Genomic DNA, 24,294 nt, shown 5'->3' with positions numbered 1-24,294 from the left:
CGGATTAATTTCGTCTTGCGAGGCACCACTGTACTGCCCCTCAATGAAGCCAATCTTAGATTCACAAAATGTTTAAGGGTCTTTGTACCGCTGCGTCCTCCCGGAAAAAAAGAGCACTGCCTAGGTGTGTGGGCACATACGCACTGTCCTCACGATGGAAGTGGGATGTAGGTTCAAGTGAAGGGATTGGGATTTGCCTAAGCCAGCTAGTGATCTTTCGAAGCTCAGGGGAAATCTGAATCAGGCTCTTCCATGTCTTAAGACCAGTGTTTCCCAAACTTGAGTCTCCAGTTGTTGTTTTTTTTGACTACAAATCCCATCATTCCTAGCTGGCAAGACCAGTGGTCAGAGATGATGGGAACTATAGTTTGAAAACAGCTGGAGACCCAAGTTTAGGAAACACCATCTTAAACCTATATAGCTCAAGCTACAGCACCACAATGGAGCTCCAGTCAGTATGATAAATCTATCTGCCACAGAAGGAGAACCCACCAGGTCCTTCACCAGTAACAGGATCCTTGGTTAATGAGGGGGATGCCCTGAGGGAAGACATACTGCAGTGGAACAACCGCTTCTCTTCTTGCCCCAACCACCCTTTCTGGACTAAAGTGAACATGCCAACAACAACCAGAACACAAAGGCTAAGCCTGTACTTGCAAAAATAGGCACACACTGCCCTCAGATGGGTCTGGTTCCTGCACTGCAGGGAGTTGCGACTAGGTGACCCTTGGGTACCTATGAACCTATGATTCTGTGCTGCCTTCAGTTCTCCATATGCTATTGCAAATACGCGGACAGCAGTTGGAGGGTTGAGAAGTTAAAAAGAAACTATGAATGAGAAGCAGAGGAGAGTAACAGGCACATGTAAAGAGGAGATGGTGTAATGAGGCAAATGAAAAGGAAGGAAGGTGCTCTCCGACAATGGCTGTTTTTACAACACCGTGCAGATGACTTAACCCTGGGGGAGGGAAGCCAGCAAGCACAACAGCAGCCCCCACATACTTTGTATGGCACCAAGGATGAATCTGGGAAACCTGATCTAGAGGATGACAGAAGATTCTCCTGCCTGAAAGATATTTGATCTGGAGAGGCTACGAGAAATACATATCTAGAGCAGTGTTTTTCAAAGTGTGGTAAGCGAAAGGGTTTCTAATGGTACCCAAAAGAATTTGCTCTAGTCGAGATAAAATATTATTATGAAAAATACCCACAAATTAACTTTGCCTCAGAAGGGGTTTGCCGGTAAGACTAAACTTCCAAAAAGGGGCACATGATTATTCTAAGTTTGGGAAACACTGATCTAGAGGGTTGCAGGTTTTTTAAAACCATGTGTGCAATAACTGGAAGAGGACCAAAAGGTTTAAGCTGCCATTCATCTTCTCTAAATGTCTGTAAATCAAGGGGGATGAGACAGAATGCTAAAATCTGAGGAAGTACCCAATGGCTTTGTTGAAACATCATGTAAAGAGGATGCTCACAGCCTTACCTGTCTAACAGAATTCAAGTTTTGCATACCCAGCCCTGTTAGGGATCCAAGGGCCTGGTTAGGTAGTGCACTGTTTGAAGGGGGAAACTTCACGTTCTGATTGGACATAAACTGCATGTTCTGGGAATCGTCTGCTACAACAAGGCCATCCTGGTTGGGCAGACAAGTTGAAGGAGCAAGGGTTGGACAGCAAGCCAAGCAGCAGGACGGATAGACGGACAGGAAGAGGCAGACAAGTCCAGCATCAACGGGGTGGGGGAAAAAAGAGTCAGAAAACAGGAGAGAGGAGGTTAGTGCCACTGCAGTCCAGAGCCAGATGGTTCTCTAAGGAGATGGCAGATACTCTTTTATTTTATATACTGTTCGATTTGTAAGAAAACCTCTAAGCAGTTTACAAAAACAAAACAAAACAAAAAACTTTAAAATTATTGCTAAAATAATAGTGTGTTGTATTCAGCGTAGGATGAAGTCAGGGTCCCATCAGTGAAAGGATGGCTGCTAGTGCAATGGAACACCCCCCCGCAATCTATTATAGGGTTTTCCCCATCCCTCCCAAGCCCATTTGGCAGACACAGAGCAGGGGGAGTCCTGTTGGGCTAGCAGCAATCCTGAGCCAAAAGGATGAGTTTGTGGAATATCTAATGATAATATTTATGAGTCACATTGTTGGAGGAAGGTGAACTCAAAGCAATTCACTAAACCAAACATTAAGCACAACAGCAGTGAAAATGCTTTCCTGAGATGCCCACCCTGATTGAGAAAACAGGAGTGCAGACTCTTCTCTTAAGGACCTATGACTCATAGCAAAAGCAACAGCATTAGATGATCCTGGTGGAGGGTGCTGGCCTTTCATTTTATGCACTGAATTTAGTCCCCCAACCCTGCAAACTATTTTCAGTGAAAACACATCAGCGTTCCTCAGAATCTTCCCCTGCTCTGGGTTCTAGAGGCACCAGAGTCAGTCTCCCACTCACGCATTTGGAGATGGGCAGCCTAGAATTAAAATTAAGGCTTAAGCAGAAGCACACTACAGCTGCAATCCGAATTCTATTTATCTGGGAGGAAGCCCCACTGAATTAAGAAGGACTTACTTTGGAGTAGACATGGTGAGGAGCGCAATGCAACTCTTTAGTAACACTTCAGTTTATTTATTTTTAGTACAGGAGCATTCATTTTATTGAGTACAGCAGCAATTGTTTTTTTACTGTCCCTTGGGAGGAGACAGGCTCTCTCACCTTATCAAAGTAAGGATTTCGATCCACGGAAGACTCTTTGGAAATCTGAGGACGGGCGCCTGGGCCTTTTCCTATCACCCGGCTGTACTCTCCAGCATTCAGGCTGTGCTTGTCCATCTCCATCCGTTTGTCAGGCAAGATCCCTAAGGGGAGATGGGAAAGCATCCTCACACAGCTGCTCTGAACAGTGGATCTCAACAGAAAAGACTAACATTGCCTCTTGCTTAAACTCCATGGGCACAAAAAGTTCTCCTAAAGCAGGCATGTCCAAAGTCTGACCTGCTGGTCGATTTAATCCAGCCCCCGAGCCCCGAGGCAGTGTATGTCCTGGGGTAAAATCCTAAAAAAAGCTCAACAACTGTGGCCAGCCCTCATGCATGTTCACTTCATCAAATCTGGCCCTCTTTGAAATAAGTTTGGGCACCCCTGTCCTAAAGCAACCTTCCCCAACCTGACACCCTTCACCTGTTTCGGACTGCAACTCCCATCAGCCCCAGCCAGGATGAAAATAGCAGTCCAAACCTTGTGAAGGAAATTCCTGAGAAGACAATGCAGGTGAAACAGAGTCTTTTTTGACAACAATACGCTCAACTTCATTTGCTTTAGGTGCACGTTATAACTGGGATTGCTGATTTTTTAACAAGGCCTGAGCCAACTGGGTTAGAAATGCACACCATTTTTAAAAGACCACAAATAAACAGGAACATAGGAAGTTGTCTTTATACAGAGACAGATCACTGGCCCATCTAAATGGACTGGTAGAGGCTAGTCCTTCCCAGCCCTACCAGAAGATGCTGCCATAGGGGATTGAACCTGGAGCCTTCTGCATGCCAAGCCAGCGCTCTATCACTGAGATACTCTGCACCCCCCCTTCTATCTTGAGTCACCTTTCATTCACCCCACCAAAACCCCATGCCTGCACTTACCTCCAGATACATCCATCTTATTGCTCTGCATCATTTCTTCTGGTGACTCTCTCTAAAGGAATAACCAAGAGGAGCTTAATTACAGTCAGCCTCTGCTTACTGGTATACTCCAGGCTACCCCTTCTGCTTTTCATGAGGGGGGGAAGGGGGGAAGGCAGGCAGGCAGGCAGGCAGGCAGGCAGGCAGGCAGGCAGGCAGAAGATCACAGAGTGCATCTTAGCAAAATGTGAAAAAAGCAGGTAATATGAAGCGGGCTGGAAAAAGAATGAATTGCCATGGGATGAGTCCTTGCCCCCCTGCCAGGCACGCCCCACTTCAGAACTTACATGGAAGCCGAGATTCACAAACTGTTTCACAAATGGATTGATCCACGTTTCGTCTTGCTTGTTTCCATTTTTCATTGTTCCCTACAAGCAACCACAAACAGCATAGAAACCTCATTATTAGATATATGGCTACTGATCAACACCTACATAGGACTTTAATGGAGCACAGGCTTCAGGTAGTTTAAGAGGTAGAGGGAGCTTTTCTCTGTCTTGCTCTGCAGCTAAACGCGGTTACCTTAGAAGGCATCTTTTTAGGGTATGGTGGCCAGTGTAGAGAGGCATTGGCATCTTGGGCAGAGTTGCTGTTCCACATCCCAATCTCAACGTCGTCCTCTTCCTCCCAGTTCGACTGATGGCTTCCTGGCAAAGGCATGTCGCCCCCACACCAGCCATCTGGAACTTGCATAGACTTAGGTCCTGATAGTGATGAAAAAAAAAATTCACTCTTTACTCATCAGATACAACACGCCCCCCCCCCGCCCTCACTGTAGCCACTATGCAGCACTATCACCTGGGGAGCTGTTATTCACATTTTACAAAGAACAAGAGTCAAGCTAACAGCAGCCAATGATGAAGGAGGGATCTGAACGCAGATCTCCCAGACCCAAGTCGTAGGGCCTCCCTTCTTAATTCAGCTCTCCAAACAAATGCACCCTTGGTTCCCCGCACCCCCCCCCCCAGACCTCGACAGCTAGCAACTTCCCTAGTGCAGTTCCCCACTTCCAGCCCACCTAGAAAAGCACGTACCAGGTTTATGAGGAGCCTGCTGCCCAGCAGATGAGTTCCCCCAGCTACCGGCACTCATAGCATCACCGACCGATTCTCCCCAGCTCGTACCAGCATCAACAGGCTTGCCCCAAGCTGATGTGCCATTGTCTACAGTAACAGGAGCAGGAAGAGGCTCTCCCCAACCTTTCAAAAGAGGTTCACATTATTAGCTGGTCCCAAAGCCAGGCAACACATGGCTAGGCTAACTTTTGGATTGTTTAAGGAAAATTTAGTGACGTTTTTAGTAATAATTTCAGTTCCATTGTGAGGAAAGCTGTTCTATAACCAAATGGAAAGCTCACATTATCCTACCACCAACGCAAACTGATCTTCAAAGATGATGATAGTATAATAATAATAATAATAATACCCTGCCCATCTGACTGGGTTGCCCCATTTGCTATGTTAATGATTAATACCTGTTGATCAATAACCAAGAAAAATGCCATGTGTGGCACTTGTTCACCCCCCAAAAATATTCACAGGCAAGGATATAAATTCTTATTTTGCTCCTTGCAATTAAAACAAAATACAAGTAGGAATTGACAAGAAGGCAGATGAAGGGTGGTGGTGGTGGTATCTTTGTATTGTTTGAAAGGCAAGACACAAAAATCAGTCAACCTACTGCAAATCTCCCAGGACCTTTCAACAACTGTGAGTTTTCATTGATTTGAAAAGGCTAAGATGTACTACTGAATGATTTTCTGGCTACTTCTCTACACAATTTTATAAACCATGGTTTACACCCAACTTTAAACCATAGCTTAAAAACAAACAATGGTTAAACGCAAATGAGCAGCATGCTTGTGCAATGCAGCTAATACAGTGCTTGCTCTGCTTCTGCCCTGTTCCTGTTGCTCCACCAGGAAATGAGCCGGTGTCTGACTTCTGATACCTGAACATGGGAAGATGGTTTGTTTCTCTCCAGACAAACCACACCTGGAAGCGATGGTATATGCTTGACTTCCCACTAGCTTTTTGGAGCAAAACAAACAACAATGCTTTTCAAGAGACACTCCAGTAGCCTCCCCCCCTCCCCAAGTAGCGCCTGAGGGTTGTCTCAGTCAGGCAGATCATGGAAAATGGAGCCTTACCAGAGCTGCTGCCACTGCCGCCACCAGTCTCCATGCTGCTCACGGCGCTTGAAGAAAGCCCTTGCTGCAGCCCCTGTGCCTGCTGGTCTGAACAGCCGCTGCCACTGTTCAGTGTGTTCTTGTTCCACATGTTCACATTCTTGTAGTTGTACTTGCTCGGGTCGCCCCAAGCAGAAGTTCCATCGTCAATCTCCATTTTGCGGCGAATGGACTCAGGGGATGGCTCCTCCCACCCGGTGGGCTCCTCTTCCTTGGCTGCGGATGGCATTGGTCCTCCCAGCCATCCTGCGGCCGGCGGCTTGCTTGCCGCAGACGGTGCCCCCCAGCAGCCCACCTCTTGTTGCTTGCTCCAGTCTGGGGAAGGAGGGCGCTTGGAGGGTGCCTCTCCCCCCCAGCTCTGGGAGCGGCTTGGCTTAGGAGATTCTCCCCACCCCTGGCTTTGGCTTGGCTTGGCAGACTCTTCCCATCCCGTGCAGCTCGTTGGCTTGGCGTTGTTGTTGTTGCCGCCGCCTCCCCCCCAGTGCGCAGCGCCGGACTTGCCCGGCTCTTTCCAGCCAGAGGTCGACTTGTCACTGTCGCTGCTGCCGGAACTGGATTTCTTCACCTCGCCCCAATGATTGCTTCTCAGGTTCTCCCCCCAGCCGTCGACAGCTGGGGCCGCCCACCCGGGGCTTGCCTTCTGCCCATCTCCCCACCCCTGCTTGAGCTTGTCTGGGTCACTCCACTGCGATGATGAGCACCTGTCCTCTTTGCCGCTCCATGATTGATTGCCCTTGGCCTGTGCAGTGGAAGCAGAGCCCTCTTCCCACCCCCCCTGGGTGCCGGAGACTTTGGAGTCCCCCCACCTTGTAGCAGACTTTGGATCGCCCCAACCCTGGCTGGCTGGAGCGTTGTTGCCATGCAGGCTGGACCTCTCCGTGAGGCCCCCTGAGCCGCAGGCTTGGGTCACGCAGCCCCCCCAGGCCTCTGTCCCATTGTCAGTCTTCTTCTCCCCTCTTGAAGAAACCTCTGTGTCCCAGGCAGTGTTTTGTTTGATCGGAGTCTGTCCCCAACCAGAATTGGAAAGGACCCGGGGGTCCAGATCTGTCCTGTTCACTATGCTCTGGAGCAACGCGTGCTGGTCAGCTTTCCTCCTTTCGCGGTTCGCCCCTTCCACGGCAGATCTTTCCTCGGGGCTCTCTGTACTGCCGTCGCTATCCGCAATACTGCTTTTTGTCCACCCGCCGTTCTGCTCCACATTCTGAATTGCTGCAAAACTCTGGATGTCGACTGCGGCACTCTCCTCCTCGGATGATTTCCGCATGTTTGTAAACTTCTTACTGTTCCCGCTGCCGCCCTTGGAGGCGTGAGGGTTGCTTGGAAGTTTGTTCCACTCTCCGTCGGCTAAGGTGGTGCTTTGGGCAGGACCCCTCCGGCCGCTGCCTCCTCCTCCAGAGCCCATTCCAATCCCACCCCCCCACACCACATTCTGGGCGCTGGCCCCCCCGCCTGCTGCCTCCCACGCCCCTGCTCCTTTCTCCCCATTGATTTCAAAGTTAGTGCTGCTGGTCCCGCTGAGCCCAGGCTGCATTAGGTTTGCATTCACAGTGTCGCTATTGGCTTGGCTGTTTGAGCAGGTGTCTCCGGAGTAAGCGGGGCTGTAGGTGCCCCACAGAGTACTGGGAGTTCCACCATTTTTTGCTTCACCATTGCTCAGGTGAGAAACGGAAGTGCTGCTTATTACTGGAGAGGAGGCCTGGGGCTGAGGCCGACTGCTCTTGGCACTCACGCACCAGGCCCCAGGCCCTGTATTACTACTTGCCGGTTCAGTCACCTGCATCGAACCAGCAGGGTTTGGTAAACTAGAGGTCATAAAGTTAGTAGTGTTATTATTATTTGGTCCATTCACTTCGGGGTTAAGGCTCTGAGGCTGCCCACTCCGCGAAGCCTTCCTTGTACCATTTGCTTGGGGATCACAGTTTTCCTGGAGGCTGGCCCAGGAGCCGCCAAGGCTGGACGAGTTCATACTCTGATTGTTCGCTATCTGACCTAAACCTGTGCTGCAGCTACCGCTTCCTCCGGGCCCTTTCAGGGCATGCCCATTGTTCTCCAAGACAGGCCAGGCACTGCGGTGGCCGTTGGAATTCAAAGTGCTGGGATTTAATCCTCCATTGGATGAGTTGAGCGCGCTCCAAGTGTTCATTCTATTGTTGCTACTTTCCGACATGCCGTTAGGAGCATCGGCGGGCATCGGCGAGCAGGAGCTCACGAGGGAGCCGAGGGACACGCCCCACGACCTGCCAACGCTCCCGTTGCCCACGTTATTGCTGTTGCTACTGTTGCCAAACTTGGCCTGAGGACAGTGGCCGCTGCCGCCATTCCGCAGGCCATTCACTTCACTGCCCGGGCCCCTTGAAGCCATGGCGATGAGGTTCCTCTCCGACCCAGAACTTGAGGCAGAAGCAGAGTCAGTGTCCATACATTCTGAAGCCAGCTCCACGTCACTGCCGGTGATTGAGGGCCATGCCTCCTTGTCTGAGCCGTCTACAATAACTTTATCCCAGTTTGTGCTGGAGTCACCACTGGAAGAGACTGTTCCCCACTGAGAGTTCTCATAATGGGATCCTAGTGTGCTGTGGTTCAGATCTAGGAGGAGGAGGAGGAGACAAGACATCGTCATCATCATTGGAAATGGTACACCAAAAAAGAAACATTCAGTACAGTGAGCAAAGAAACAGAGGCAATAAGACTATCCAGAATTCTGGAAAACAAGGACCACAAGATGTTGCAAAAGTACATGGCTTGGGTACTTGTAGTATTCTTAGCAAAAGGGAAGGCAAAGGTATGTCCATATATTCCACATGTGAAATGAGCCCCAATACCTAAAATGACTTGCCTCTCCCCCTTCCCCACTCACTAAGATCTACAGGAGGGGCGTCTCACCACATCCCACTGGTAGCTGAAGTGCAGCTAGTGGAATGGTGGGAGAGTGCCTTGGCTATGGAGCTCATCTTGGCCCCTCCCTCTTGTTAAGAACTCTGGCCAAGCTCTGGAGCTCTCTTGCTTAGACTATTATGGCCTTCTCTGGTCTGCTGTGGTCTCGCAATGGTCAACTCATCCCTGCTCAGGGCTCCAGATTCATTCACCTCTCTGGTCACTCTGATCAACTGACAAGTGCCCGCAACAGCTTGCTGTCCGTGCAGACTTCTTAACATCCAGCCTCTTATCACTCTGAGAGTAAACTGCTGGCATATAGAAAGCATGTGCCCCCATTATGCTCCTCTTCAAAATGTTAAGTCACACAATGGGTGCACCAACATTCCTACTACATTGAGAACAGTCCTATATTCTTAAGTGGAGAAACTCTCTAGCGATCCTCTGGTAAAAAGTGTGAAGGAAGAACTGACGCCAGCAAGTGTATTATTCCTCCTGCCCGCTCCACTCCCCCCAAGTGTGGAAAGGCAGGTGACACAGCTGAGGGCAAAGAGAGCATGTGTTGTGCCTTGGCAGGTTCTGCAGCCGCAGTCTTGGCATGAAGCACAGGAAAAGAACATCCGGTTTCTGCAGAGTTGTGACATTTAGAAATGGAGGCGAAATGGGTCTTAAGGAGCATGGAAAAGAGCTGGGTTGGGCCTTCCTCCAAAGCGTGCAGCCCCCCTGCCAAATGAGCCAGAGAGTTTACGGTCCTGTAAGTCTTTGCTGCCTTCTCACCTGCTTGCTTTTTGCTGCTGCTCTGCCCTTCGCCACCCACTGCAGGCTGCTCGTTTGTTACTGGGCTCCCTTCGGACTGGCCGTTCAGCAGTTTAGATGCCGCCCCCAGGGTTGCAGCGATCCCCGGCAGTGGCTGCCCTCGCTTCAAGAGTTGCTTCTGCTCCTGGTGCCGGAACCGCGGAGGGACTTCGCGAGGTGGGTAGCGAGGCAAGGACGACGACGACTGCTGCTGCTGCTGCTGCTGCTGACTGCTGACCAAAGCCCTCTTGGCATTATTATTGCCACCAACACTGCTGGGTGCTGTGGTTGTGCCGGCAGTGGAGGTGGCAGGTAATAGCTGATTGACACTGGGCTTGGCAGGTTCCGGCACTGCACTTGCCCAAAGCAAGATGTTTGACGGGGGAGGGGGAGCGGGAGAGAAGAGGAAGGAAGAGCAGATGTTAGTAAATTGTTTTAGGAGACCACTAAAAACAACAACAAATATTCATTCAACAAAACACACAACTGTTTGTTCTCAAAAACACTTATAAAACATAGAACTTACATAAGGGGTTTAAAAAGGCATTAGCTATACAGTCAAACCTCGATTCTCAAACGGCTCCATTTTTGAATGTTTTGGCTCCCAAACGCCAAAAACCCAGAACGTTCCTCAGAAATCAAACGTCCGACGTGGCTTCCGCTTGAGTGCAAGAAGCTCTTGCAACCAATCGGAAGCCATGCCTCAGAACCTGAACAATTCTGAAGTCGAACGGTCTTCCGGAATGGATTATGTTTGAGTTCCAAGTTTGACTGTATGCTTTATATACACGACAGACTAAGTGGCTTCTGCTCTTGCTAGAAAACCCTCCCCTTCCCCAGTGGCAATGGAACCGTTGGGATGATGGGAATGATGAAGCACCCCAGTGGCTTAGAGCGGAGGGGTCAGGAACAGAATAAACAGCTGGCTTGAGCATCTCTGGAGAAAAAGACAAGTTTGGCCTGGACAAATCTCATGGAGAAACAGGCACCAGGAGGAACTCAATGTTGGTAGTCAGAAAGGAGAAAGAAAGAAGAAGAATGGAGGAAAGGCAGACTTGAGGGGTGAGCTTCATGTTCAATTATCAATGGATGTCCATGAGTTACTAGAGATGAGTGATTTTAGCTTCCGGGTCAGCGCCATCGCTAATGGCGGATTCCCTCTGATTCTCGGAGGGACCAGCTCCGCGGGATCGGGTCTTACCGCTGCGGCAAAGCGGGGACCCTTTAAAAATCACAGGCGGGGGAAGCCTGTGAACGTGGGGACTCGGCGGGCACCATTAGGGCCCCCCCCCAAGTTGCAAAGGGACCCTTTTTAAGGGCTCTGGAGCGGGACGGGGTGAGCGGCGCGGTGCTGAGAGTCGACTGCTTCTTCCGCGGAGTGAAGCCGCACAGCCGTTATCGGAGAGCGCTGACTTTTTCCTGGGATAATTGGACTTCGAAAGCAACTACCCGTGAGTAGGATTAAATTGGATTTAAAAGGAGAAAAAACAGCTAATTCGGCACCGAAGCGGGAAGGTATAACCAGGAAGTCTGCCTTCCTTTCTTGTTGATAGTTCAAAGCAAAGAGACTGTAAAGCGGAAACATAGAGAGACGTCCGGAAAAAAGATTAAATCTTAACATCTGGAATGTGGTCTCCCCTCCGGATTGCAGGAGAGGAGGGGGGAAGGTTTGAGTTGTATTTACCTGCAAAGAAAAGGGGGAAAGGAAGCTTAAATCTGCTGCTTAAAACCTGGGAACGGACTGCCCCTAGATAAGGAATGCCATTCAGTGGAAAGCCTATCGGTAACCAGAGGATTTTTGACAGCTAACCCTGCAGAAGAGATATAGTGTTTCTGGACTTCTCCTGGCTTCAAAGTAACTGTTCAAGTGCATTGAAACTGTTGTTTTTAAGTGAATTGGGGGACTTTTCTTAAAAGTTGCAAACTTTGGCTGTTACTGTGTCCCCCTAGTGGAGGCTGGATATTGTTACAATAACAACTGGGTTAGAGGAAAATTCCATTCTAAAACAAACCTTCAACTGTGGGAACGACCTTGAATTCTCATGAGAGTGTTATGGCAGATGGGAAAGGAAAGATAGAGCTGGCGCAGGAAAAAACTACTAGGTCTGGCAGACACTATCGGACAGATACTGCGCACCAGCGAAGGGCTTCAACATCTGGAGCATCTGGAACATCAGGGGCTGCACTCCCACAGGTCAAACCAAAAGTTATGTCGTCCGAAGACGTTTTGGCACATGCACTTGGAAAAATTAATGAATCTTTGGAAAATTTAGCTAAGCAGGTAGCTGAGACTAATAAACAAGTAGCTGAAGCATCAGGTAAAATTGATCTGAACACTACAAGTATTAATAATTTGGGACAGAAGGTGAACACCAATACAGAGTCTATCGAAAAATTATTACAGGAATCTGCTTCGACCCGAAAGATAGCTGAAGAAGCAAAAGATATTGCAACTGCTATTCAAGAGAAGATACCACCAGTATATAAGAAATTGGAGGACCACGATTTGACATTGTCTATGACTGAATTGAAAGAGAGACAAAGAAATTTAAGAATCAGGGCTGTACCAGAACGGGAGAAAGATAACCTGGCTGACTTTCTTACACAGGAATTTACAGACTTTTGGCAACAGGACTTGGGGAAGGAAGAATTCAAGATAGTGAATGCATTTAGACTTGGAAGAGGACAAAGCAGGAATAAGGCGAGGGACTGCTTGATTACCCTTCGAACAAAAGAAGAGAGACACAAAATTTTGAATTTGCACTATCAAAAGACTTTGGAAATTTACGACTCAAGTGTGGTGATATTTAAGGACATTCCAAAACATCTTTTGGACTTAAGGTTGAATTACGGAGACCTAGTTGCCCTGTTGAAAAGAAATAGAATTTTTTTCAGGTGGGAATTTCCTCAAGGCCTATCCTTTAAATACAAAGGAAGAAAGATAAAAATAAGATCAGTCAACGACAAGGACAGGTTCTTGAAAGATCACGAAGAAGACTTACAGAAAGAAGTGGAATCTGGAGAAGAGCCAAAAGGCATACTAGACATAGCAAACTTATCTTTTGGATTGCACGGCCCAGAGAAAGAGACACTACCTACAGAACAAGAACAGACACTTGGTGCAGTTGGAGGTAAAGTGAAGTAACCCCATCATGGCTCTGCAACTGTTAAGTTGGAATTGTAATGGCTTGAACTCCCCTCGAAAGAGAAAAAGTGTTTTTCATCTACTAAAAAAGGAACAATTGGACTTGATTTGTTTACAAGAAACACATATAACAAGGCTACACAGGAAACTACTGATTAATAAAAGATTGGGACAAGAGTTTATCTCATCTGACAAAGTTAAAAAAAGAGGAGTTGTGATATATGCAAAGGAGAGACTATCACCGAAATTAATTTTTAAAGATGACCAAGGAAGATTCTTGGCAATTGAAATTCAAGTTCAAGGAGAGAAATTCCTGATAGTAGGAATTTATGCACCGAATGAGGGGAAATCTGAATTCTTTAAAAAGTTGCATGAGACTTTACTGGACTATTTGGAATATAATTTGATTTTGATGGGGGACATGAATGGAGTAGTATCTACAAACATGGATAAGGCACAAAGACAGGTAGTTACCAAGGATGGTAGACTACCGAAAACATTTTTTGAGATGACAGACAATATAGACTTAGTGGATATCTGGAGAGTAAAGAACCCCTTGGGAAGAGAGGGAACCTTCTTTTCTGAAGCCAAGATGACATGGACTAGAATTGACCAAATATGGATAACTAGAGGAATGGCACCAAAGATAAAGAAAGTAGAAATCTGCCCAAAAACCTGCTCCAACCATAATGCAGTAAGGATGGAGATGAAACAAATATCAACCGGATCCTTCAGATGGAGGATGAATGACACTTTATTTAGAGATGAAGAAGTATATAAAAAGGCCCAAAAAACGTTGAGAGACTATTTTGAAATAAATATGAACACTAATGTAGAAAAAAGAGTAATCTGGGACGCAAGTAAAGCGGTCATGAGAGGGTTTCTGATACAACAGAATGCAATAAAGAAGAGAAGTCAGAATGAGAAGAAAGATAAAATTTTGGAGAAAATAAAAGAAAGTGAGAAGAAATTGAGAGCAAAACCAAAGTTGCAAGAGATTCTGAGAGAAATAAAATTATACCAAGTACAATATATGAAAATGATGAATCAGGAAATAGAATGGAAAATTAAACAAATGAGACAAAAAACATTTGAATCAGCTAATAAATGTGGGAAATTGTTGGCCTGGCAAATGAAAAAAAGACAAAAATTAAATACTATTACAAATTTAGAAGTGGAAGGAAAGAATATACATAACCCAATTGAGATTAGAAACTGTTTCCAGAGGTACTTTAAACAATTATACACGCAAGGGCCACAGAAAGAAATGGACATAGACCGATTTTTGAAGACAAATGGATTACAAAAAATCTCTCAAGAAAGTAAATTAATGCTGAACTATAAAATATCTGAACAGGAAGTGGAAGGTGCCATTCAAAATATGCAATTGGGCAAATCTCCAGGACAGGATGGGCTGACTTCTAGATATTATAGATCTTTGAAAGAGTGGCTATTGCAACCTTTGAAGGAAGTCTGCAATGAAATTTTGGAAGGGAAAAGGGCACCAGAGTCGTGGAAAGAGGCGTACATTACACTTATACCTAAAACAGAGACTGAAAAGACTCAGCTCAAGAACTACCGCCCTATATCGTTACTTAATGTGGATTACAAAATTTTTGCAGACATTTTGGCCAAGAGATTGAAAAAAGTATTGATGGAAGAGATTCATAAAGACCAAGCGGGCTTTCTCCCGGAAAGACATTTGTCTGACAATTTGAGGAATATAATTGACATTTTGGAAAAACTAGAAGTGAATATTAACACTAAAGCAGTTCTGATATTTGTGGATGCGGAGAAAGCTTTTGACAATATCTCTTGGAGCTTTTTGAAGAAGAACCTACAGGGGATGGGGGTAGGCCAAGGTTTTGAAAATGGTATAGGTGCAATATACTCTGAACAAAAGGCTAAATTAATTGTAAATAATGTGGTGACGGAAGAATTTAAGATAGAAAAAGGGACACGACAGGGGTGCCCAATCTCCCCACTGCTCTTTATATCGGTCCTGGAGGTTCTGCTGAATATGATTAGAAGGGACCGGTTGGTTAAAGGTATACAGGTCGGAGCCAAACAGTACAAACTGAGAGCATTTGCAGATGACTTAGTATTGACGTTACAGGAGCCAGAATCTAGCACTAAAAGGGTTTTAGAATTAATTCAAGAATTTGGTCAAGTGGCAGGATTTAAACTGAACAAGCTAAAAACTAAGGTTTTAGAGAAAAATTTAACACCAATTGAAAGAGAGAGGTTTCAGAATGAGACAGGTCTGACTGTGGTTAAGAAAGTGAAATATCTGGGGATTAATATGACAGCCAAAAATGGGAACTTATTTAAAGATAATTATGAAAAATGTTGGACGGAAGTGAAAAAAGATTTAGAAATCTGGTCAAATTTGAAGCTTTCACTGCTGGGCCGTATTGCTGCGATAAAAATGAATGTATTGCCTAGAATGTTGTTTTTGTTTCAGACATTGCAAATTGTGGACAAGATGGACTGTTTCAAGAAGTGGCAGAGAGATATTTCTAGATTTGTCTGGCAGGGCAAGAAGCCCAGAATAAAATTCAAGATATTAACTGATGCAAAGGAAAGAGGTGGATTTGCCCTGCCAGACTTTAAACTTTATTATGAATCAGCAGCTTTTTGCTGGTTGAAAGAATGGCTACTTCTTGAAAATACAGACATTTTGGATTTGGAAGGTTTCAACAACGTATTTGGATGGCATGCATATTTATGGTATGATAAGGTCAAAGCACATAAAGCATTTAAAAACCATATTGTCAGGAAAGCACTGTTTAATGTTTGGATAAGATAGAAGGATTTATTGGAAAATAAAACCCCAAGGTGGTTGTCACCGATGGAAGCGAAAGCTCTGAAAAGGCTCAATATGGAGGCCAAATGGCCGAAATATTGGGAAATTTTGGAACAAGAAGGAGACAAATTGAAATTGCAGAGTTTCGAGAAACTAAAAAATAAAGTGAGAGATTGGCTTCATTATTACCAGATAATGGAGGCATATAATCTGGATAAGAAAATTGGCTTCCAGGTGGAAAAATCAAAATTAGAAACAGAACTGTTAGAACCCAAAACTAAAAATTTGTCAAGAATGTATAACTTGCTGTTGAAATGGAATACTCAGGATGAAACGGTGAAATCTGTGATGATTAAATGGGCACAAGATATTGGACATAATATTATGTTTGCTGACTGGGAACAGTTATGGACCACAGGTATGAAGTTTACAGCATGTAATGCCTTAAGAGAGAATATTATGAAAATGATATACAGGTGGTACATGACCCCAGTCAAGCTTGCAAAAATCTATCATTTGCACGATAATAAATGCTGGAAATGTAAAGAAACTGAAGGTACATTCTTTCACCTTTGGTGGACGTGCCCAAGGATTAAGGCTTTCTGGGAAATGATATATAATGAACTGAAAAGGGTATTTAAATATACCTTCTTGAAGAAACCAGAGGCCTTTCTTCTGGACATTGTCGGCCAATTGGTGCCAAAGAAGGACAGAACTTTTTTTATGTATGCTACAACAGCAGCAAGAATACTCATTGCAAAGTATTGGAAGACACAAGAGCTACCCACTTTGGAAGAATGGCAGATGAAGGTGATGGACTATATGGAATTGGCAGAAATGACTGGCAGAATCCGAGACCAGGGAGAAGAGTCGGTGGAAGAAGATTGGAAGAAATTTAAAGACTACTTACAGAAATATTGTAAAATTAATGAATGATAGAATGATGTTGGATAGTAACTAAGTGGTTTCTAGCTGTAATGCTTTAAGAGAATATATATAAAAAAAGGGTTATAAACAGGTTAAAATCTAATGGTAAGGATTTGCTGAACCAATAAATTGAAGTGGAATACAAAAAAGGGAGGCACGAGGAGGTCCGGGAAACAAGCTAAAGGAAAATAAGTAACTGGAAATATGTGTGTTTTTAATTGTTTTCATTTTGTATTTTTCTCTTTTCTTTTTCATTTTTACTGTAATATTTCAAAAAACCTAATAAATATCTTATAAAAAAAAAAATAGAGATGAGTGATTTTAATTGCCTTGTTTGTCTCCAATGCAACCCAGGCTCACACACTTGAATGCTCAAAGATGGCTTCAGTTAACTTTCATAAGAAACCCATTCAATTTCCCACTTCCAATTCTCCCTGGAAAATTTCTTAGCAATAAACAGAAACTTTAAAGCAGTTGTGCAGCCCTTGACTTGCCTCAAAACTTAATAGCAAGGAAGATGAGCAAAGAACATGTTTTCAAGATGCATAAGCCTTGTCTTAATTTTTTAAAACCTGTTTTAATTTTTTTTTAAAACTCTACAGTAGAGATTAGAAGAAGCACATCCAATGTGCTGCATAAACATCACTTAACTGCTGGAAGGGTATAGTTTTACAGGGCTAGTTAGTGAGTAGAACTCTTCTCTCAAGTCTTCACTTAGGCATGAAAACAAAACTACAGTTGCTTTAACATCTTCAGTGCAGACAGGAAACAGTTTCACTAGCTGAAGAACCACCCTGCAAGTGTTGGTTTCACTCCTTTTTCTGGCACAAAGCAGGCTGTATTTAGACCTCTCTGCTTTCACTGTCACTTACAAACATAGCAACGTACTTTCCTTTTGAGTGCCTCACTGAGCTGCCAGTCTGGGGGTGCTAAAGGGCACATGTGGATTTCATATCACCAAGATGAGACATGCAAAATGCAAAAGTTCCAATGGAGGCCCCTGGGGAGGATGGATAGCTACAGTTGACTCCCCTAGAGCCATGAGAAGGAACAGGAAATGAGTCAAGGTGGGGACTTTTGACAGGAAATACCTGCCCTTTTACAGATAAAACAGCAATGGCTCACCAAAGCACAGTTAAGAGTGTGCAAGATTTTCTGGGAGTTCTGATGTGAAAGGAAACTAACTTTAGTTTTAATAAGAAAAGGGGCACTTTATACTACTTTTTAGGAAATAAAGTTTTAATTTAAGGAAGATTCCAGAAAGCTGGAATGTGCACACAGGAGGGCAACCAAGACGATCAAGGGTCTGGAAATCAAGCCTTATGGGGAAGGGTCGAAGGAGCTGGGTATGTTTACTGAGAGGAGATACGATAGCCATCTTCAAATATCTCAAGGGCTGTCACATAACTCGAACCAAAGGCTTCAAATGACAAGAAAGGAGATCCCAATTAGGGAAATAGGGGATCAGGGAAAAAACTTTCTGACAGTAAGAGCTGTCAGATCAGGGAAAAAACTTTCTGACAGTAAGAGCTATTCCACAGTGGAATCGTCTTCCTCAGGAGGTTGTAGAGCAGGGATTAGCAAGGTTTACCTTGCCTGGGCTGGTTCACTCCAGCAGAAATCCCTCAGTGGGGTGGATAACATGCATGCACGCACGCGATTTCCAGCATCTGCATTGACGTGATTTCCGGCGTCTGCGCAATTCCCGGCACTGAGGAAGCGAGTCCCCGCGCCATGCTGCACTGATTTAGCGCAGCGCGCAGGGACTCGCCGAGTGGGCGGCTCGGGGTCCGGTTAAACGACCCCCCGTGGGCTGCTTGTGGCCCATGGGCCTTAGGTTGCCGACCCCTGAACTAGAAGATCCTTGGGGTCCCTTCCAACTCTACAATTCTGATTCATCCATCACAATTGGAACAAACAAATGAAACATGCCACCAGGCTCCAGTAGGGTAGATTTATTTAAACCTTAAGAAAGACTAATTTAAGTAATTGTCAGAGCAATCCTAAAGATGTTAAAAGGCCGATTGAGGGTCTGCTGAAAGTAGGGTGAGTGCCACAGACCTAGCTATGGGACAGTACAAGATCCCCTAAGAACATCAAGAGCCCACTAGATCAGGCCAAATGGGCCCATCTAGTCCAGCATCCTGTTCTCACAGTGGCCAACCAGATGCCTGTGGGAAACCTGCAAGCAGGATTTGAGAGCTAGAGCCCTCTCCCCTCCCGTGGTTCCCAACAATCGGTATTCAAAAGCATTCCTGTGCCTGCCTGTGGATTGCAGTCTTCAATCAGGTTTCCAATTTCAAAATGTATACATACTTCCTGAACAAAATCCATACTGTCTAGGCACTATAATATTTAAAGCACTGCAGTCTGTAATTAAGCAGGACCTTAATTACAAGCCAAGAAGCAAAATCCAGAATTTGTTGCAATACTGCCCATATTAGCATTGCACTGCAAAATTATAACCACTTGAAAACAATAGTCTTTTGTTTACCCATCTGTGCACATGTAAGTAGACTAACTAAGCAAGATCGCTTACTTGCAGGCTAAAGCTGAATCCTATGCACACTTACTGAAGTAATTCCACCAAAAAGACTGTGACTTATATGGGATCAGATTTTTCTTTTAAACCTGGCTATTATTGCTTTTCTAAATTAAAGAGGCACCTTTAATTCTTAAAAAGTTAATTAATTTTTATCCACCCTGGGCACGTGTGTACTACACGCTGGTCTGACACCCTTAAGTGAAGCAAATTAGCCTATTATTCAAAATGCACCATTCTTGGACTTCCGGGGTGGCGCCATCGGCAATGGCGGACTCCCTCTGAACTGGAAGGACTAGCTCCGCGCGAAACGGGTCTTTTCCGCTACGGCGAAGGGGGGACCCTTTTAAAAATCACAGGCGGATGAAGCCTGTGACCATGGGACTCGGCAGGCACCCTTAGCGCCCCCCCCAACCCGCAAAGGAACCCACTAACGGGCTCCGAAGCGAAGAGGGGGAAGCGGCGCGGTGCTGTGAGTCAACTGCTTTTTCCATGGAGCGAAGCCGCACAGCCGTTGCCGGATAGCGCTGCCTTTTTCCTGGGACAATTTGGCTTCTAAAATAAGCACCCGTGAGTACTTAAACTTTGAACAATTGGACTTTAAATAAGGACTTGCGAGCAGAAAGGAATTGGACTTAAAAATTTTCCTTCAATTTGGTACTGAAACGGGAAGGTCTAAACAGGAAGTCAGCCTTCCGTTTCTTTGTAGACAGAATAAAGCAAAGACAACGTAAACTAGAGCTCAGAAAATCGCCTCTAAAGGATTGGCTTTCATCATTTAAAATTGTTGAACCCCCCTTCGGCAGCAGCAGAAGAAGGGGGATCTTTTTTGGACTGTTTAAACCTGCAGAAGTGAGTTTAAAGTAAAGTAACTTTCCACCATCCTGATCCTGGAGCGGGGTGTCAGGACTGACGTATGAAGCTCATTGACCAGAGATAAACGCTTTTGACAGATAGCTAAAAGAAGAGGAACATAGTGATTCCATTGTTTCCTTTCGCACCTTAAAGGAACAAATATTGACAAAATATCTGAAAAAAGGAAACTCTGCTGCTAGACTTGTCTTTAAAAGAAAGATCAAATAGAAGTTTTCCCCCTAGAGGGAGACTGTGAAACTGTAACCAACTCCTGGGAGCTGGCAGCTGTTACAGATTACAATCGTGGGAATAGACATCTGACCTTGCAGGACAATGTATTCAGAAGCTCTGTTGTGTGCTTTCTATAAAACAAATGCCCTACTGGAACAGCTACATGAGACGACGAATTTGATGGCTGATTCGATTAGAAATTTTGAACAGGCAGTGGGAAATTTTGAACAGGCAGTGGGAAAATATGTGGAGCCCACCCAGGAATTAAATCAGGAGTGTGCCCTGACAGAACAGGCCCAACAGGAATATGAGCTTTTGGATTTGACAAATGAACTTGGAAAAAGCCAGATTTGGAAAGAAAAAGTTTGGTTTGGTTTGGAAATGGGGGGTTGGATAGACCCTCCTATGCAGGGATTTTTGGACTTTTCAAGTCTGACAATGGGCCGTGAGATGTTTGGGATTGTGGGGGCTCTCAATTTTGGAGGGTTTTTCATGTTTTTAAATACCACATGGAATTTAGTGTTGATTATGGAAAAGGGGCTGATCTGTCGAGAAGGGTCAAAAATATTGCTAAGCTGGAGTTCCCACGAGTGAAACGAGCAGGAGACAAGGGAAAATACAGTTACAAATATGAAGAAGAGCTGCGGAAGGGACATGGAAGAGACTTAAGGGCCTCGGATATAAGGTCACCAGGTTAATGCGCCAAATCGATGGGATAATAAGGACTGACAAACCCGGGACCAGGAGGAAGGGACGCTGGATGAAGGTTGGATTTGTTTTTATTTCTTTTTTTCATCACTAGGATTGTTTTATAAAATTGATGAATGTTAGAAAAATGTTGGAATGAAATTATTTGGCTTTAGTAAAAATGTTTAAAGAATTATGTAAGAATATTATGGTTATGAGAAGTTGGTAAAAATAAGATTTAAGTTTTAAGTTCCAAGGTTTTTTATAGTAAGATTAAAATAGTTTAAGGTAATGTAATGACAGAATATTATGAAATATGGAAAGGATTTGCTGTGACAATTAACAACTAAGACACAAGGAAGGGGAGGAGGAGGAGGTCAAGGAAAGAGGGTAATGACAGTTGAGGAGTTGAAAATAATGGATTTGTTTTTAATTGTTTTTAAATTTTTGTGGTGAATTTTTGTTTTCTCTCTCTCTTATTTTGTGTATTTGTATGGTTGGAAGTGGCTTGTTTTTCTCTTTTTCTACTTTGTTTTCTTTTGTAACTTAAAAAAAAAATTCCTTCAATAAATATCATTTAAAAATAAATAAAAAATGCACCATTCTTAAGTATACTAAGTTTAGAGTGCACTGAAGCTTTTGTTTCCTAATTGATCTAAGATGCCTAGTATTTTGGAAGATACTACTCCGAGCACCCTTATAATGCCAAAAGGACTCTTAGCCAGTTTCATTCATGAGAAAAGTAAAATTCAATCAAAAGAAAGGAAGCCTTTTTAAAGTCTTATAACTGCCCCCAAATCCCTCTTTTCCTCTGCTTTGCACTTAATGCAATCTGAAACAAAACATTAGATGACTCCAGACATCAAGGGACACCAAAAAATCAATCTGCTCAACAAAAGATTTGCAGAGCAAATGTATTTGTGCAATCTGCAGTACTATCTTGGAAATATCTCCTAACGAGAGAAATTTAAGTACAGTGGTGCCTCGCAAGACAAAATTAATTCGTTCCGCGAGCTTTTTCGTCTTGCGAGTTTTTTCGTTTTGCGAAGCACAGTTTCAATTTTTTCAAAAAAATCTTCAAAAACCTCAAAAAAGGCTACCACACCGCGTGCTATGAGTTGCTCCCCGAAGTCAAGTCGCAACTGCACCTCTTCAAGCAATGCACCCTGTATTACTGTAACGGTTTTAAGAAAAAGGAAACAAACTTCCAAGACGTTTCCGTCTTGCAAAGCAAGCCCATAGGGAAATTCGTCTCGCGAAGCAACTCAAAAAACGAAAAACTCTTTCGTCTTGCGAGTTTTTCGTGTTGAGAGGCATTCGTCTTGCGAGGTACCACTGTACAGGATACAGTTTTTTAAAACCCCCCCAAAAAAACAAAACCAAAGGTGGGAGCCAACATAGCATGAGAGGGTGTCTGCCTTTGCAATGGGGCTTCTCCTTCCATTCCTCCCCTGAAGCTTCACCTACACCCAAAAAATCTGCTCCGGAGTTTTGGTGACCCTCCAGAGCAAGTTTGTGAGTGCATGGAGGGGTGCAGGAGGGGAAAATCAAAGAAACCAGAAGCGACATTGCACAAGCAGATTTCCGTTGTGCAATCCTTGGATGTTGTTCCAAATTTCTTGCTTTTAGACAGAATGCAGGCATTTAAAATGTGCAGCAATATCTGGTATCTAAGGAAGACCACTGGGTCTGGGGAGGGGGACTTTGCTCTCCAGCCTCGAACAACTAGGAAAGGGCTTTGAATTACAAGAGTTAATGCAGGCATCCCCAAACTGGGCCCTCCATATGTTTTGGGACTACAACTCCCATCATCCCTAGCTATTAGGACCAGTGGTCAGGGATGATGGGAATTGTAGACCCAAAGCAGCCGGAGAGCCGAGTTTGGGGATGCCTGAATTAAGGCATGAGGCAGGAATTTCTCTCCCATGCACTTTCCTCCTCTCCTATTTCAAAGCTCTTTGCTCATCTCTTCCAGCCTGTACTTTAGAATAGGGGTTCAGTGTTCAACATGACATGGGCTGGGGGAAGCTCAAAGGTGTGAGGATTCTTTTATGCACCCCTCTGGAAAGAAAAAAGGTGGTGTCTCAAATAGAAAAGGCTTCATCACTAAAAAGCCAGGTTGTAGGCTTTCTCATGGAAGAATCTCCAGCCCACCAAAGGCGCACTCAAAGCTCTTCACCAGACAAAGAGTCGTATCAAAGTTACGCCAAGCCAATAACCATAAAATAACTCACCTTTGTTTTTTTGTTCAGCGGCCTGAAAAAAAACAACAGCAACCCAATTAATGATTATCAGAGACTTGCTTTCCCAACTCTGGGCACAAACTGGCAGCTTAGAGGGCATTATCAGCATACGCACCCTTTCTCAACATAAATATGAAGCAAGGTTGTCTCCACTCCTCCCTATAAAACTGTAGTCAGATCCCTTTAAAGTTGAAGGATTCTCCCCCTATGTGCAAAGAACTCCCAGCATTAAAGGCTAAAACATCTGATAATCATGCAATGCGAGGTTCACAAACACATACATTTTAGGCCCATAAAAGAGCCCTGAAGCTGGATCAGATCAAAGGGCTCCTGTCCAGTCAAGCACCCTGTTTCTCAAAGTGGCCAATAAGATGCTCCTGCTGTTCCATCATGACTAGTACCCATCAAGAGTCTCCTCCTCCTCCATGCATTTGTCTAAGCCCATTTCAAAGCCATCACTACCCACTAAGTACCTTAGTCTCTGACTCACCTTTTTCTGAGCAGCTTCTTTCTTCTTCTTGTCGTCTTTCCTCTTTTTCCTTTCTTCCATCAACTGTTCTTCCTCCTCTTGCACCAATTCCCTGAGAAGGACAGGGCTGCAATTAGACCTCCAAAGACACACAACCAATGTCTTCCCTGCGGGGCACAGACCCCAATTCATTCTACTCTGGGTCAAACTTACTTGGATAAAACCCACACTAATTTGCTAGGAATTAAAAGTCCAGTTCTGCCTACTATACTGAAAAGCATTAAGATGTCTGTCACTCCAACTTTAATAATCCTAGCAGTATCTTCCTAGATATACCTTTTAATTCTGCGAGCATACAAAGAATTATGGCGTGCACTTTTTAATTCAGTTTGAATTCGGACTAGAAATGCTTTTAACAAGGTGCAAGTCACGCAATATATTTTTTTAATCTGGTAAGTGCTATGCTCCAATATTTGATTTGTTACACTTACTCCAAGGCAAAACTAGAAACAAGGGAAAGGAGGAACTGCTGCCTACAGAAAAGGAAGGGGTTTTCAGAGGCAAGGAAGGTCTGGAGTGCCTCACAGGCTCCCAAACCAAGGAAGGGTAGCCCAAGGAAGTGCTGGCAACTAAGCTGCACAAACAGCAAACCCTCCACTTCTCCCAAACTTAGCAACAACAAAAAAGAGGCCGTGGGGTTTGGGGAAAAGGTAGCGAAGGTAAGAGAGGCCTGCAGGATGGTGAAATATTTTGAGTTCTGCCCTCACAAGAAGCATACACGGTTGGGTGTGGAAGAGAAGGCAGACACCCGCTCGCCCAGCTAAAGGCATCACATTGCCAAAACCA

At 44.7% G+C, this 24,294-nt stretch overlaps 1 protein-coding gene across 2 annotated transcripts in view; it reads right to left on the bottom strand.

Moving 5' to 3' along the window:
* The window catches only part of TNRC6A (trinucleotide repeat containing adaptor 6A), a 47,231-nt gene that overhangs the window by 12,074 nt on the left and 10,863 nt on the right, over window positions 1–24,294 (bottom strand). Inside the window, exons 3-12 of one of the 2 annotated variants that reach the window (XM_080981664.1) lie at window positions 23,470–23,560; window positions 22,971–22,992; window positions 9,526–9,894; window positions 5,836–8,460; window positions 4,721–4,885; window positions 4,209–4,390; window positions 3,974–4,054; window positions 3,648–3,699; window positions 2,722–2,864; window positions 1,487–1,636 (exon numbers count right to left, since the gene is read on the bottom strand). In XM_080981664.1, coding sequence (XP_080837790.1) covers window positions 1,487–1,636; window positions 2,722–2,864; window positions 3,648–3,699; window positions 3,974–4,054; window positions 4,209–4,390; window positions 4,721–4,885; window positions 5,836–8,460; window positions 9,526–9,894; window positions 22,971–22,992; window positions 23,470–23,560 — 3,880 coding nt within the window. The remainder of the gene's footprint in view (window positions 1–1,486; window positions 1,637–2,721; window positions 2,865–3,647; window positions 3,700–3,973; window positions 4,055–4,208; window positions 4,391–4,720; window positions 4,886–5,835; window positions 8,461–9,525; window positions 9,895–22,970; window positions 22,993–23,469; window positions 23,561–24,294) is intronic. The other variant, XM_080981665.1, reaches the window with a different exon arrangement.

This window comes from Podarcis pityusensis (assembly GCF_964106645.2).
Source record: "Podarcis pityusensis genome assembly, chromosome: 14".
Lineage (NCBI taxonomy): Eukaryota > Metazoa > Chordata > Lepidosauria > Squamata > Lacertidae > Podarcis > Podarcis pityusensis.
The sequence above is the reverse complement of the archived record's forward strand: the minus strand, read 5'-3'. Positions and strand labels throughout refer to the sequence as shown.